The sequence below is a fragment of the Microcaecilia unicolor genome, chromosome 13, assembly GCF_901765095.1.
Source record: "Microcaecilia unicolor chromosome 13, aMicUni1.1, whole genome shotgun sequence".
NCBI classification, from domain to species: Eukaryota; Metazoa; Chordata; class Amphibia; order Gymnophiona; family Siphonopidae; genus Microcaecilia; species Microcaecilia unicolor.
Genome location: NC_044043.1, coordinates 19,000,340 through 19,017,385, shown reverse-complemented (window position 1 = coordinate 19,017,385; position 17,046 = coordinate 19,000,340). Strand labels below are relative to the sequence as shown.

The 17,046-nt window shown below is 48.2% G+C and overlaps 1 protein-coding gene across 1 annotated transcript in view; it reads left to right on the top strand.

The window, feature by feature from the left end:
* The window catches only part of POM121 (POM121 transmembrane nucleoporin), a 303,987-nt gene that overhangs the window by 186,045 nt on the left and 100,896 nt on the right, over positions 1–17,046 (top strand). Inside the window, 1 exon segment of the mRNA XM_030186032.1 lies at positions 10,950–11,074. Coding sequence (XP_030041892.1) covers positions 10,950–11,074 — 125 coding nt within the window.

Below are 17,046 nucleotides of genomic sequence, written 5' to 3'. Positions count from 1 at the left end.
TGCTCCTTATATTAAGTTTCATCATAGAGTAGTCCTCTGCACTCATCCTAAGTTCTTGCCAAAGGTGGTGTCGGAGTTCCATCTGAACCAGTCAATTGTCTTGCCAACATTCTTTCCCCGTCCACACACCCGCCCTGGTGAAGACAAGCTGCACACCTTGGACTGTAAGAGAGCATTGGCCTTTTACGTGGAGTGGACAAAGCCCTATCGACAGTCCGCCCAGTTGTTTGTTTCTTTTGATCCCAACAGGATGGGAGTTGCCATCGGAATACACACCATATCTAATTGGCTAGCAGATTGCATTTCTTTCACTTATGCCCAAGCTGGGTTGACTTTAGAAGGTCATGTCATGGCTCATAATGTTAGAGCCATGGCTGCGTCAGTGGCTCATTTAAAGTCAGCCTCCATTGAAGAAATTTGCAAGGCTGCAACGTGATCATCTGTCCCCACATTCACATCTCACTCTGGGCAACATTCTGGGGAAGGGGGAACCTATTCCGAAAGGGTGGGCTCCACCTTAACCAGGGTGGGACCAGGCTGCTGGCGTCGGCATTTAAAAAGGAGATAGAGCATCTTTTAAACTAGAAATGGGGGGAAGGCCGACAGTCGCTCAAAAACGCATGGTTCGGGAAAAGGTATCTTGCAAAGATACCTCACAAACAGGGAAGATAGGGTTTCTGGATAGTGAGGTTGCACAACAGACCGTAGGCCAGGTGCCCTTAAATACAACTAAAGATCAGACAAAAGATGGCAAATCAATAGTGTCAGGTACTAATCATCATGCAAATAGGAACAACCAACATACTCTGAAATGTCTATATGCAAATGCTAGGAGTCTAAGAAATAAGATGGGAGAGTTGGAATATATTGCACTAGGCATTCTCCGAGGACAAGCAGGCTGCTTGTTCTCACGACTGGGTTGACGTCCACGGCAGCCCCCACCAACCGGAACAAAAACTTCGCGGGCGGTCTTGCACGCAGGGCAAGCCCACCGCGCATGTGCGGCCGTCTTCCCGCTCAGTTTTTTTCGATTCCGCGCTGGAGAGAGATGTGTTATCGTCTCGCTCTTTGTCAGCCCCGTAAAGTTTTTTTTCTCTCTTTTCGTGCGCGTTCGCGCCTCTTTTCTTTTCTTTCCTTTTTCTGTTTAAAAAAAAAAAAAAAGGCAGTTTGTCCCCTCGTCGTCTTTAGCCGCGGGGGCGCCTCGTTGTGGCCGCGCGGTCGTTTCTTTTTTCGGGTGTGCTTTTCACCGCCACCATCGACGACTTTGACTTCGCCGACGTGATTTTTCTGTCGATGTCCTCGAAGGTCCCGAGCGGATTCAAGAAGTGTGGTCGGTGCGGCCGGCAGATCTCGCAAACCGATACCCACGCTTGGTGCCTCCAGTGCCTTGGGCCGGAGCATAATACCAAGACGTGCACCTTGTGTCTTGGCTTGCGGAAGCGGACACAGGTGGCGAGGCATGTTCTTTGGGACCGTCTTTTTGGAACTTGCGCCGGCCCCTCGATGTCGACGTCATCGGTGTCGACGGCCGGATCTTCGGTACCGATGTTGAAATCGGCACCGACCCCAGGAGTACAGGTACCGTTGGCCCGCCGGCGACAGCCACTCCCTCTACCCAGCGCCATCGGGACCGAACCCTGTCAGACCCGATTCCCTCGAGGCCGGGGGGGGGGGGGTTCTACCTCCTCTTCATCTCTAGCGCCGATGACGGGCACCGAAAGAAGACAAAAAAGCACTGTCATCGGTCGCCCACGGCGCACGGGACTACCAGCTCCAGCGCCTCCAGAGATGATTCGACGCCGAGGAAGCGGCAGTGCTGAGAGGAGCGTTCCCCCTCGGTTGAAGAGGTGTGTCTGCATCAGTCCATGGGTACTTCGGTACCGTCTCCTGGACCCGAGCAGCTTCCGACACCCACACCGGCCCCCCTGCCTTTCCCGACAGCGGGCCTTGACGAGTGCCTCCGAGCCATCCTTCCAGGGATTCTGGAAGGGCTGATGCGCCAGGCTTTGCCCCCCGGCGCAGTTGATGGAGGCGCCGGCGTGCTCTAGCCTGATGCCGAGGACGCCGCTTGCGGTACCAGTGTCGACCGCCACGCAGGTGGAATCCCCGTCGATGGAGGGAGCTTCATCCCCGCCGGCACGGGAGTCCACCGCTCGACGCCATCATCGAGGACATGGTTCCTCGCAGTCGAGATGGGCCCGGTTCAGGTCTGAGCTGCAAGAGCTCATGTCCGACACCGAGGAAGAGGCCTCGTGGGGGGAGGAGGAGGACCCCAGATATTTCTCCTCAGAGGAATCTGAGGGCCTTCCCTCCGACCCCACTCCTTCACCGGAGAGGAAGCTCTCGCCCCCTGAGAGCCTCTCCTTTGCCTCCTTCGTCAGGGATATGTCTATTTGCATTCCCTTCCCTGTGGTCTCTGTGGATGAGCCGAGGGCTGAGATGCTCGAGGTCCTCGACTATCCATCACCACCTACAGAGTCTTCCACGGTGCCGTTGCACAATGTCCTCAAAGAGACACTGCTTCGGAACTGGCTGAAGCCCTTATCTAACCCCACCATCCCCAAGAAAGCGGAGTCCCAATACAGGATCCACTCTGACCCAGAGTTGATGCGGCCCCAATTGCCTCATGACTCGGCGGACGTGGACTCTGCTCTCAAGAGGGCACGGAGTTCGAGGGATACCGCCTCAGCGCCCCCGGGGCGGGAGTCTCGCACTCTGGACTCGTTTGGGAGGAAGGCCTACCAATCTTCCATGCTCGTCACCCGCATCCAGTCATACCAGCTCTACACGAGCATTCACATGCGGAACAATGTGAAGCAACTGGCGGACCTGGTCGACAAGCTCCCTCCGGAGCAGTCCAGGACTTTTCAGGAGGTGGTCAGGCAGCTGAAGGCATGCAGAAAGTTCCTGTCCAGGGGTATCTATGACACCTGTGATGTGGCATCTCAAGCTGCGGCCCAAGGTATAGTGATGCGCAGACTCTCCTGGCTGCGTGCCTCTGACCTGGACAACCGCACCCAGCAAAGACTGGCGGATGTCCCTTGCCGGGGGGATAACATCTTTGGCGAGAAGGTCGAGCAGTTGGTGGACCAGCTACACCAGCGGGAAACCGCTCTTGACAAGCTCTCCCACCGGGCGCCTTCAGCATCCACCTCTGCAGGTGGACGTTTTTCCCGGGCCAGGCAGGCTGCGCTCTACGCCTACAACAAGCGTAGGTACACCCAGCCGGCCCGAAGGCCTCGTCAGGCACAGGGACAGTCCCAGCGCGCTCGTTCCCGTCAACAGCGTGTGCCTAAGCAGCCCCCTGCGCCTCCACAGCAAAAACCGGGGACGGGTTTTTGACTGGATCCATGGGAACATAGCCGCCATCAAAGTGTCCGTACCAGACGACCTGCCGGTCGGGCGGAGGTTGAAAGTTTTTCACCAAAGGTGGCCTCTGATAACCTCCGACCAGTGGGTTCTCCAAATAGTGCGGTGCGGATACACCCTGAATTTGGCCTCCACCAAATTGCCCACCGGGAGCACAATCCTTCAGCTCCCATCACAGGCAGGTACTTGCAGAGGAACTCTCCGCCCTTCTCAGCGCCAATGCAGTCGAGCCCGTGCTACCCGGGCAGGAAGGGCAGGGATTCTATTCCAGGTACTTCCTTGTGGAAAAGAAAACAGGGGGGATGCGCCCCATCCTAGACCTGAGAGGCCTGAACAAATACCTGGTCAAAGAGAAGTTCAGGATGCTTTCCTTAGGCACCCTTCTACCAATGATTCAGAAAGACGATTGGCTATGTTCCCTGGATTTAAAGGACGCTTACACTCGCATCCCGATACTGCCAGCTCACAGTATCTCCGATTCCGTCTGGGGACACGGCACTTTCAGTATTGTGTGCTGCCCTTTGGGCTCGCCTCTGCACCAAGGGTATTCACGAAGTGCCTCGTGGTGGTTGCGGCTTATCTACGCAAGCTGGGAGTGCATGTGTTCCCGTATCTTGACGATTGGCTGGTCAAGAGCACCTCAGAGGCAGGAGCTCTTCGGTCCATGCAGTGTACTATCCACCTTCTGGAGCTGCTGGGGTTTGTGATAAATTACCCGAAGTCCCATCTCCAGCCAGTCCAATCTCTGGAATTCATAGGAGCGCTGCTGAATTCTCAGACAGCTCAGGCCTTCCTTCCCGAAGCAAGGGCCCAGAACCTTCTATCCCTTGCCTCTCAGACCAGAGCGTCTCAGCAGGTCACAGCTCGGCAGATGTTGATACTCCTGGGTCATATGGCCTCCACGGTTTATGTGACTCCCATGGCTCGCCTTCACATGAGACCTGCTCAATGGACCCTAGCTTCCCAGTGGTGTCAAGCTACCGGGAATCTAGAGGATGTCATCCATCTGTCCATCAGTTGCCGCAATTCGCTGCACTGGTGGACCATTCGGACCAATTTGACCCTGGGACGTCCATTCCAAATTCCGCAGCCCACGAAAGTGCTGACGACGGATGCATCTTGCCTGGGGTGGGGAGCTCATGTCGATGGACTCCACACCCAGGGTCTGTGGTCCCTCCAGGAACAGGATCTTCAGATCAACCTCCTGGAGCTCCGAGCGGCCTGGAATGCGCTGAAGGCCTTCAGAGATTGGCTGTCCTATCAAATCATCCAAATTCGGACAGACAATCAGGTTGCAATGTATTACATCAACAAGCAGGGGGGCACCGGATCTCGCCCCCTGTGTCAGGAAGCCGTTGGGATGTGGCGTTGGGCTTGCCAGTTCGGCATGCTTCTCCAAGCCACTTACCTGGCGGGCGTAAACAGTCTGGCCGACAGACTGAGCAGAGTCATGCAACCGCAAGAGTGGTCGCTCCATTCCAGAGTGGTACGCAAGATCTTCCGAGAGTGGGGCACTCCCTTGGTGGACCTTTTCGCCTCTCAGACCAACCACAAGCTGCCTCTGTTCTGTTCCAGACTACAGGCACACGGCAGACTAGCGTCGGATGCCTTTCTCCTCCATTGGGGGACCGGCCTCCTGTATGCTTATCCTCCCATACCTTTGGTGGAGAAGACTTGACTGAAGCTCAAGCAAGATCACGGCACCATGATTCTGGTAACGCCTTTTTGGCCCCATCAGATCTGGTTCCCTCTACTTCTGGAGTTGTTCTCCGAAGAACCGTGGAGATTGGAGTGTTTTCCGACTCTCATTTCGCAGAACGACAGAGCGCTTCTGCACCCCAACCTTCAGTCTCTGGCTCTCACGGCCTGGATGTTGAGGGCGTAGACTTTGCTTCGTTGGGTCTGTCTGAGGGTGTCTCCCGCGTCTTGCTTGCCTCTAGAAAGGAATCCACTAAAAAGTTACTTTTTTTAAGTGGAGGAGGTTTGTCGTTTGGTGTGAGAGCAAGGCCCTAGAACCTCGCTCTTGTCCTGCACAGAACTTGCTTGAATACCTTCTAAAGACCAACTCAGTAAGGAATCACCTTAGTGCGATTAGTGCTTACCATTATCGTGTAGAGGATAAAGCCATCTCTGGAGAGCTTTTAGTCGTTCGATTCATGAGAGGCTTGCTTTTGTCAAGGCCCCCTGTCAAGCCTCCTGCAGTGTCATGGGATCTCAACGTCGTCCTCACCCAGCTGATGAAACCTCCTTTTGAGCCACTGAATTCATGCCATCTGAAGTACTTGACCTGGAAGGTCATTTTCTTGGTGGCAGTTACTTCAGCTCGTAGAGTCAGTGAGCTGCAGGCCCTGGTAGCTCATGCTCCTTATACCAAATTTCATCACAACAGAGTAGTACTCTGCACTCACCCTACGTTTCTGCCAAAGGTGGTGTCGGAGTTCCAGCTTAACCAGTCAATTGTCTTGCCAACATTCTTTCCAAGACCGCATACCCGCCCTGCTTGAACGTCAGTTGCACACATTGGACTGCAAGCGAGCGTTGGCCTTCTATCTGGAGCGGACACAGCCCCACAGACAGTCCGCCCAATTGTTTATTTCTTTCGACCCCAATAGGAAAGGGGTCGCTGTCGGGAAATGCACCATCTCCAATTGGCTAGCAGATTGCATTTCCTTCACTTACGCCCAGGCTGGGCTGGCTCTTGAGGGTCATGTCACGGCTCATAGTGTTAGAGCCATGGCAGCGTCAGTGGCCCACTTGAAGTCAGCCACTATTGAAGAGATCTGCAAGGCTGCGACGACGTCATCTGTCCACACATTCACATCACATTACTGCCTCCAGCAGGATACCCGACGCGACAGTCGGTTCGGGCAGTCGGTGCTGCAGAATCTATTTGGGGTTTGAATCCAACTCTACCCTCCAGGACCCGATTTTATTCTGTTCAGGCTGCACTCTGTTACTTGTTCTTCGTAGGTCAATTTCTGTTATGCCCTCGCCGTTGTGAGGTTAAATTGACCTGGGTTCTTGTTTTGAGTGAGCCTGAGAGCTAGGGATACCCCAGTCGTGAGAACAAGCAGCCTGCTTGTCCTCGGAGAAAGCGAATGATACATACCTGTAGCAGGTGTTCTCCGAGGACAGCAGGCTGATTGTTCTCACCTACCCTCCCTCCTCTCCTTTGGAGTTGCGTTTTACTCATTCCTTTGCTTGTCATTCAACTGAGCGGGAACGGTCACGCACGGGCGGGAAGATGGCTGCGCATGCGCGGTGGGCTTGCCCTGCGTGCAGGACTGCCCGCAAAGTTTTTGTTCCGGTTGGTGGGGGCTGCCGTGGACGTCAACCCAGTCGTGAGAACAATCAGCCTGCTGTCCTCGGAGAACACCTGCTTTAGGTATGTATCATTCGCTTTACTGAGACCTGGTGGAAGGAGGATAACCAGTGGGATACTGTCATACCAGGGTACAATGTATATCGGACTGGTGGAGGGGGTAGCATTATATATTAACGAGAGCCTTGACTCAGATTTACAAATTCAGCAGGACACAAGTCACACCTTTGAATCATTGTGGGTTGAAATTCCATGTATAAAAGGGACAAAAACGGTGATAGGAGTGTACTACCGTCTGCCTCGCCAGGATGACCAGGTAGACGCAGATGAGATAAAAGAAATCAGAGACACGAACAAAATGGGCAATGTGATAATAATGGGTGACTTCAATTATCCAAATATAGACTGGGTAAATGTAACATCTGGACACGCTACAGAGGTACAATTCCTTGATGAAATCAAGGACAGCTTTATGGAGCAGCTGGTGCAGGAGCCGACTAGAGAAGGAAAAATTCTAGACTTGGTCCTTAGTGGAGCGCATGATCTGGTGAGGGACGTTATGGTACTGGGGCCGCTTGATAACAGTGATCATAATGTGATCAGTTTTGATATCGACCTTGAAGTAACTGTACACAAAGTCAAATACGTTAGTGTTTAACTTTAAAAAAGGAGACTATGATAAAATGAGAAGAACGGTAAAAAAAAAACTTAGGGGGGCAACTGAGAGAGTAAAAACTGTACAACAGGCGTGGACGCTGTTCAAAAATACCATCCTGGAGGCCCAGGCCATACATATTCCGCAAATTAGAAAAGAAAGACTGAAGTCCAAAAGACAGCCGGCCTGGTTGAAAAGTGAGGTGAAGGAAGCTATTAGGGCTAAAAGAAACGCCTTCAGAAAATGGAAGAAGGAACTGTCTGAAAATAACAAAAAGCAGCATAAGGAGTGTCAATGTAAATGCAAGGCGCAGATAAAGAAGGCCAAGAGGGATTATGAAAAAAAGATAGCATTAGAGGCAAAAAAACATAGTAAAAAAATTTTTTCGGTATATTAAAAGCAGGAAGCCGGCAAAAGAATCGGTTGGGCTGCTGGATGACTGAGGGGTAAAAGGGGCGATCAAGGAAGACAAAGACGTAGCGGAGAGACTGAATGAATTCTTTGCTTCTGTCTTCACCGAGGAAGATTTGGGTGGGATACCTGTGTCGGAAATGGTATTTCAAGCGGACGAGTCGGAGAAACTTACTGACTTTTACGGTAAACCTGGAGGACGTAATGGGGCAGTTCAGCAAACTGAAGAGTAGCAAATCTCCTTGACCGGATGGTATTCATCCTAGAGTACTGATAGAACTGAAAAATGAGCTTGCGGAGCTACCGCTAGTGATATGCAACTTATCCTTAAAATCGAGCGTGGTACCGGAAGATTGGAGGGTGGCCAATGTAACACAGATTTTTAAAAAAGGCTCCACGGGAGATCCGGGAAATTATAGTCCGGTGAGTCTGACGTCAGTGCCGGGGAAAATGGTAGAGGCTATTATTAAAAACAAAATTACAGAGCACGTCCGAGGACATGGATTACTGAGACCGAGTCAGCAAGGCTTTTGTGTGGGGAAATCTTGCCTGACCAATTTACTTCAGTTCTTTGAAGGAGTAAACAAACATGTGGACAAAGGGGAACCGGTTGATAATTGTGTATCTGGATTTCCAAAAGGCGTTTGACAAGGTACCTCATGAAAGGCTACAGAGGAAATTGGAGGGTCATGGGATTGGAGGAAATATCCTATTGTGGATTAAAAACTGGTTGAAGGATAGGAAACAGAGAGTGGGGTTAAATGGGCAGTATTCACAATGGAGAAGGGTAGTTAGTGGGGTTCCTCAGGGGTCTGTGCTAGGACCGCTGCTTTTTAATATATTTATTAATGATTTAGAGATGGGAGTAACTAGCGAGGTAATTAAATTTGCTGATGACACAAAGTTATTCAAAGTTGTTAAATCGCGACAGGATTGTGAAAAATTACAAGAGGACCTTATGAGACTGGGAGACTGGGCGGCTAAATGGCAGATGACGTTTAATGTGAGCAAGTGCAAGGTGATGCATGTGGGGAAAAAAGAACCCGAATTATAGCTACGTCATGCAAGGTTCCACGTTAGGAGTTACGGACCAAGAAAGGGATCTGGGTGTCGTCGTCGATAATACACTGAAACCTTCTGCTCAGTGTGCTGCTGCGGCTAAGAAAGCGAATAGAATGTTGGTTATTAGGAAAGGTATGGAAAACAGGTGTGAGGATGTTATAATGCCGTTGTATCGCTCCATGGTGCGACTGCACCTTGAGTATTGTGTTCAATTCTGGTCGCCGCATCTCAAGAAAGATATAGTAGAATTGGAAAAGGTGCAGCTAAGGGCGACTAAAATGATAGCAGGGATGAGACGACTTCCCTATGAAGAAAGATTAAGGAGGCTAGGGCTATTCAGCTTGGAGAAGAGACGGCTGAGGGAGAGACATGATAGAGGTATATAAAATGAGTGGAGTGGAACAGGTGGATGTGATGCATCTGTTCACGCTTTCCAAAAATACTAGGACTAGGGGGCATGCGATGAAACTACAGTGTAGTAAATTTAAAACAAATCGGAGAAAAATTTTCTTCACCCAACGTATAATTAAACTCTGGAATTCGTTGCCGGAGAAAGTGGTGAAGGCGGTTAGCTTAGCAGAGTTTAAAAAGGGGTTGGATGGTTTCATAAAGGACAAGTCCATAAACCGCTACTAAATGGACTTGGGAAAAATCCACAATTCCAGGAATAACATGTATAGAATGTTTGTACGTTTGGGAAGCTTGCCAGGTGCCCTTGGCCTGGATTGGCCGCTGTCGTGGACAGGATGCTGGGCTCGATGGACCCTTGGTCTTTTCCCAGTATGGCATTACTTATGTACTTATGTACACTACTGCCTTCAGCAGGATACTCGACGCCAACAGTCGGTTTGGGCAGTCGGTGTTACAGAATCTGTTTGGGGTTTAGAATCCAACCCACCCTCCTAGGCCCATTTGTGTTCTGTTCCAGGCTTCACTCTCACTTAGTTGTGTTTGTTTTCAGGTCAATCTCAGTTTTGTCCTCGCCGTTGCGAGGCCCAATTGAGCAGTCTTCATTGTTTTGAGTGAGCCTGGGTGCTAGGGATACCCCACATGTAAGAATATGGAGCCTGCTTGTCCTCGGAGAAAATGAAGATACATACCTGTAGCTGGTATTCTCCGAGGAGAGCAGGCTCCATATTCTTACAACCCTCCCTCCTCCCCGTTGGAGTTGTCTGCTTTGATCTTTGCTTTCTATATAACTAGTTCAGTCACGCTCGGGCCCGCACGGGCAAGCACTCTACAAACTTCTAGTTTTTTCTAAAGAAAAATTTCGGTCTCCTGGGCTGTTGCGGACAACAACCCACACGTAAGAATATGGAGCCTGCTGTCCTTGGAAAATACCTTCTACAGGTATGTATCTTCATTATATCTCAAGTATACTCCTCCCAAAATCTGCCCCTGAACACAACTATACCAGAGGTGTATGCATTTGTGTAAGGTACTTTTTATAAATGTCATTTCCTTTTCATCCTCTTGGATCCTGTTCCCCTAGTAGCAGATGGAGGTGGACAAGAAGACACTTTCCAGTGGCATGACCAGCTTAAATAGTGGCGAATCCTGGAAGTTGCAGTATTTATCTACCTCCAACAAATGGTGCATGTTGGACCGGTACAGCTGGATTATTAGGAATATCCTGAAAATCTGATTGGTTTCTAAGTTTCTGTCTCTTGTGTCCTGGAAATAGCCTTTGTACAGTATCTGAAAAGAGCCTTGTGCATGGCTTCTGGCTAAGTATTGTTGCTTCAGCAACTGGGCTAAGTTGCTGGGAGAGGAGGAATGGGGAAACTCTATTTGATACTGCTTAGGCTCATGGTGCTGTATCCCAGTGAAACCTTGGTTCTGACCTTTTTATTTATTTTTTTTTTATTTTGCTCACACCTTTTTCAGTAGTAGCGCAAGGGGTATTGCCATGAAGCTTCAGCTTACTGCTGAAAAGAGAAACCCACCAAGAAACCTCTTGGTTGCATGTACTAGGCAAGAAACTCATTAGTATGTTTGTCCTTTGTAGTAGAAGCTGATTTGTCCTCATGCCTTGAGCAGATGAGAAGTAGGCTAAAGCCCAAGATATGTTTTGAAGTCTACAGCAAAATTGCAAAATGCCTGATTTGCTGACAATTATTAATTCCCTAGAAATAATAGAGACTCCTGTACTGAAGAAACCAAATTCTTTGAGGACCTCATCCTCCGAGAGTGGAGGAAAACGTAAGCGCAAAATCTCACTCCTACCCTCACGTCGAGGAGATCCACTCACTTTGGTAAGGCATCCTTTTGTGCTCTGGCAGTTGAGCTCCATCTCTTCTCATTTTCAAAGTCTTTGCAGAATGACACTTAAGGTATCGGAACTTGAAAGATATTTAGAAAAGCTAGGTTCTGGAGCTGATGATTTTTCCTCATTTTAATTTTGCTCTGTCTTATTTACTTTTTTCCTTTTTCTTGTTACTTTCCCTTCATCACCTTCCAGCTTCTTCCTCTGCCTTCATAGCCAACCCTTCAATTTTTTTGGAAGGGGGAGGGGGCCAAAGATAGACTGAGGAGACAATGTATTCTGTTCTCTCTCTCCCCCCCCTCCCCCCCATGTGTGTGTTAAAAATACCTTTGCTGGTGGGGATGCCAAACTCCCTGCCGAGTCACTCCCCTCTTCACAGTGCTGCAGTAAAATGGATGTGAAAGGAGTCCTGGCGGCTGGCGGCACCCTGCCGACTTCAGATTACTGCAGTAGTACAAGGAGGAGGGGAGCGGCTTGGCAGGGAATTTCTGTGGCTGGTGGGGATTTGACATCTTCACCAGTGGGTGCAGTGCAGGTTGAAGGGAGACCAAAGTAAGGTGGAGCAGGCCCCTGGCCCATCTGTAGGTATTTTCAGACTGAAGCAGCTCTTCATTAACTGGCACCTGGTTCTGAGGTTTTAGGTGACATGACACTGAAATTCTTCCAGTCTAGGACTGTATACACTTTTTTTTTAATGTATCAATTGTATGAGACTGTTCAATTTATGTATGCATTGTACCCCACTCTGTGTGGCCCATGCATGAAAGAGTGGGGTTATATGACCATAAGAATTGACGTATTGAGTCAGAACAAATGTCCACATAGCCAGTATCAATAGTGGCCAAGCCAGATCACAGCTACCTTGGAGAATCCCAAAAAGTAGCAAGATTCCATGCTATCTACTCTCAGGTATAAGCAGTGGTTTTCCACAGGCCTACCTTAAGTTTATTGCAGTGGTACCCAAACCTGGTCCTGGAGGCACCCCAGACAGTCAGGTTTTCCGTATATCCACAATGAAAATTCATAAGAGATTTGTATGCAGTGAAGGCACTGCATTCAGATCTGAGTATTCATTGTGGGTATCCTGAAAACCTGATTGGCTGGGATGACTCCAGGACCAGGTTTGGGAACCACTGATTGACTTAAATCTCTGAGGACAAGCAGGCCATAATTCTCACAACTGGGTAACATGATCCTTCATTGCCCAGTCTGGAGCTTTTAATAAGCTTCAAAAGAGCTTTTGTGGAGATCAAACCATGCGCAAATGCCTTTCCGTCTACCACAAGAGCGCGGTTACCGCAGTTGTTTTTCTACTGCAGTGAGAGGTGGTCACATCTTCGTGATCCTCCTCACAGCTTGGTCTGAAGAGCTTTTGAGCGCCTTTTGGCGGTCTTTTGTGCTATTTTTGTGCAGTCCATTTTTTGGATTGCCATGTGTTTCCCTTTATTTTCTTCTTATAAAATGGAAAAAAAAAGTTTTCTTTCTACTCTGGACGCATTCTCCCTCTTTTTTTTTTTTTTTTTGTGACACCATAGAGTTGTTTGATTTGGCTGCGGAGGTTGTCCCTTCCATGACCACGAAAGTTCTCTGTGGCTTTATGTGCAGTACTTGGTGCTTTCTTGATGTCTTCAGTGTTTAGGACCCAACCGTAGCCCTTCTGAGTCCTCTGTCTTCATATGAAGAAGCTCAACAAGAGGATTTTAGGAGCCAGGTCAGATTCCTCGACTTCGGCATCAAGGTCGGTGGCATCGGGAGCGTCTGTATGTATGGCTGCTAGACCTCTAGACACTGGGAGCAGTGATGCATCGAGTGGGTCCACCTGTCCTTGATGCCAGCTGCTGTGCAGGGCCCCCGGGACCAATCTACATCAGACCCGACACCCAGTCATCATGAGAATTCAATGTTGTCTTCTTCAGCACAGGAGCTTTGATCAACATCGGCATCGATCACCCTCGACACACGGTGCCAGGAGCTCTGGGACATTGAGGGATTCGCATTCAAGAAGAATCGATGCTGGGAGGACTGCTTTCCATTCAGGAGGTACCGATACGTCTCCCAACGGCCAGGACCAAGCTCCTGTCTTCGACCCATCAGCCTATCTCTGCCCCAGCCTTTCCTGATTTTGGCCCTCTGAGCGCATCCGGGTGTTGCTCCCCAAGCTGCTGGATGGCTTATTGCAACGGTGTGCATCAAGGGTGCTTGCACCTATGCTAAATCAAATCGGTACAGCAGGACTAGTGTCGTAATAAGGTAAAACTATACAAAACAAGAAAATAACACTAGTATACGGCTAAACCGCTTGAGTGTACTTAATGTTTGGAAGGGAATCCCTCAGAAACCTATCTGACAAACTAGTCCTAGGTTAATGGCAGGTATGTTTTTCTGTCGATGAGTCTCTATCATAGGGATTCATATAAACCTTCCTTTTTGTGTTTTTTACAGTGCACAATGCTGTGTTTTACACAAAACACTTCTTATGACTTGAATCAAAGACTTTTACATGACTTTTATAAATGAAAGCGCCTGAAAGTATATCAAAGGTAAGTGTTGCTTTGATATACTTTTGGGCGCTTTCTCTCTGTTGATGCAGATTGGAGGAGGGGGGGTGGGGGGGAGGGTTCCTGCACTGACCTTAGTCCAGTTTTTCTTTTTACTGGACATTGTGGGATAAGGGGGTTTGGTAATTGGGTATAAGGGGTCTCATTTATTCTACAGGAAAGGGTGGGGGATTTTTCTTTTTGGGCTGTATTTCTTGTTTAGTTTGTATGTTAGAGACAGCAAGGTGCATGCAGCAGGGGTCCAGGCTTCCACATTCATTGGTTGGTGGGCTGCTGGCTGGGACAGTCCTCCGACCTATACATACTATTGGCTTTTCAGTTTTTCTGTTTATTCTATTCAACCAGGTAATGTTGGTTAAATTGGTCTCTTGGAATGTTAATGGGGTGTCCTCTCCTATTAAACAGCAGAAAATCTTACAATCCTTAAATCATCAGAAAGCAGACATATTTTTGCAAGAGACACACCTGCTGACAGTGGAGCACTTGAAGTTCCGACGGTGGGTGGGTCAGTTGGTGGAGTCCCTAACGGAGCATCATAAGGGTGGATTCCTGGCTCTGTTTTGGAGGGGATTAGATGTAGTGATCCAGCAGTCCTGGAAGGATCCCCAGCCTCTATTAATAAATGAATTTTGCTACTCTGTAATGCGTATGGTCCCAATGTATATGACCATGGTGGGTGCGGGCCATTATCCATAGGGTAACTGTGCTGGTAGATATACCGGTTGTTATGGGAGGTGATTTTAATATGGTTCATGAACCAGCTCTAGACAGAGCTCGAGATTCTCTGGCAGATGGTGGGACCCCCACCAAGGGCATACCATTGCTTTGTTCCCGTCTAGATCTTTTAGATATCTAGAGAACATTACATTCTTTAGATCGGGATTACACGCACTTGTCAAGGGCACATGGGTCACAGTCTAGAATTGATTATTGGCTCTTCTCCACTATTCTTTTCTCTTCTGTATTTGAGGCTGGGATAGGTCCATATAGTGTATCAGATCATGCCTCAGTGTGGTGCTCTTTGGATTTTGGAGGTTTGGAAGACACAGTATCAGTGGCATTTTCCACTGCATTTGTATTGGGACCCCGATTTTCAAGCCCATGTATTGCAAAAATGGGCTAATTGACATGACCCACATTATGTACTACTACTACTACTACTACTACTATTTAGCATTTCTATAGCGCTACAAGGCGTACGCAGCGCTGCACAAACATAGAAGAAAGACAGTCCCTGCTCAAAGAGCTTACAATCTAATAGACAAAAAATAATCAAATCAATTAATGTGTACAGGAAGGAGGAGAGGGAGGGTAGGTGGAGGCGAGTGGTTACAAGTGGTTATGAGTCAAAAGCAATGTTAAAGAGGTGGATTTTCAGTCTAGATTTAAAGGTGGCCAAGGATGGGGCAAGACGTAGGGGCTCAGAAAGTTTATTCCAGGCGTAGGGTGCAGCGAGACAGAAGGCGCAAAGTCTGGAGTTGGCAGTAGTGGAGAAGGGAACAGATAAGGATTTATGTAATTGATGATCAGCCTATACTTTTTTTGGATGATGGCCAAAGCAATGCTTAGAGGGAAGATTTTGGCATATACCTCCTTTAAACGGAGGACAAGGGATAGAGAAATCCTGAGGTTAGAATGACAATTGGTTAAAATCCGAATCCAATATGGGGTATGTCCAACCTTGCAATTGAGAAGCTTCCTTCTTACGCTTCAAAACTCTGTTAATGAGCTCCTTCATGAGAGGGTGGTGAAATCTATTAAATTCTGCAAGTACCAACTACATCTTCATGGGAATAAATCTGGGGAAACTTCTAGCCAACTTGGTCAACCAGTCTGGAGGGCCTCACACTATCGGGTAGACAGGGGAGATGGTGTTTTAGTGAGAACAGATAAGGAAGTAGTAGCTGTGTTTCAGCACTATTAGCAACTTTATGATCGTCCTTTCGAGAGAACCCTGGAGGGAGATGTCTATTTAGATAGTTTAGATTTGTCTTGCCTTGGGGAAGGTGATCTACAAAAACGTAATGCCCCTATAGAAGAAGAGGAGATGGCTCTGGCCATCCAACAGTGTGTCCTTTTTCAGGGCACCAGGGCCAGATGCCTTCACAACGGAATTGTACAAACTCTTGTGTCCTACTGTTATCCTACTTTACAATCTTTGTTTCACTCAATTTGTGACAGTAGGGGATCTCACGCAATCTCTTCAATTGGCCCAGATTGTATTACTTTTGAAACCGGGTAAAGATCCAGTGAAACCTTCTTATAGGCCTATATCTCTTTTGAATGTGGAGACTAAATTATTTGCAAAGATCTTGGCCAACTGTTTGGCCCAGGTACTTCCTACTTTGATAGCAGAGCCTTAGGTGGGGTTTGTCCGTGGGCAAACTCTATCCCACAATCTGCATAAAATTTTTATCTCGCTGGAAAAGGTTGAAAGAACAAATAAGCTGCCTTTGTTAGTTTGATGCAGGGAGGGCTTTTGATTGTTTAACCTGGGGGTTCCTTTTTGCCACCCTACATCGCTAAGGTACCCACCTATTGACCAGTTCATCTAATCATTAACAACGACTCAGAAATATCTCCTTCCAATCCTTCTTACCTACATGCTCTTCCCCAACTTCTCCTTTATTGTTCCATCTCCTTACCTTTCCCCATCCTTTCTCTCATACCTCTTTTATCCCGTTTACTCCTTGTCATTTGTCCTATCACATACCTCCTTTGTTGATTCTGATAATACAGATTGTATTCTCTTGTTACTATGTAAGCCGCATTGAGTCTGCGATGAGCAGGAAAGCGCGGGGTACAAATGTAATAAATAAGGTATCACGGGGTTTTTTTTTTACACCATACTAGCGCTTTATAGATCACCTCAGGTGCAGATATGAGTGAATGCTGTTTCCTCAATGTTTGGGATTCACTGAGATACTCATCAGGGTTGTCCTCTCTCCACTGCTTTGTGTTATCTTTAGATCCCTTGGTCAAGGAAATCATGGGCAACCAAGACATCAGGGGAGTTAGGCTGGGACCATATGAATTTAAATTGTCAGCTTCTGCAGTTGATTTGTTGGTGCACCTTATAGAACCACAGACATCTCTGCTCACACTGATGGAGAGCTTTGTGAAATATGGAGATTTTTCCAGCCTTAAGTTGAACTTAGATAAGTCTTTAGCATTGCCCACTATGTCCTCTGTCTGGGAAATGTGGGAGGGCCCTTTTCCTTTGCAATGGGCAACCGCTTCTTTTCATTATCTAGGCATTCAACTACCTTTTCAGACCTCTATGCTATGTAAGGTTAATTTACCTTAGTTTGGCTAAGTGGGCACATTTCCCGTTGTCAGTCCATGGTAGGATTCAACTCTTTAATATGATCTTGTTTCCCAAATGCCTGTATGCCTTTCAACT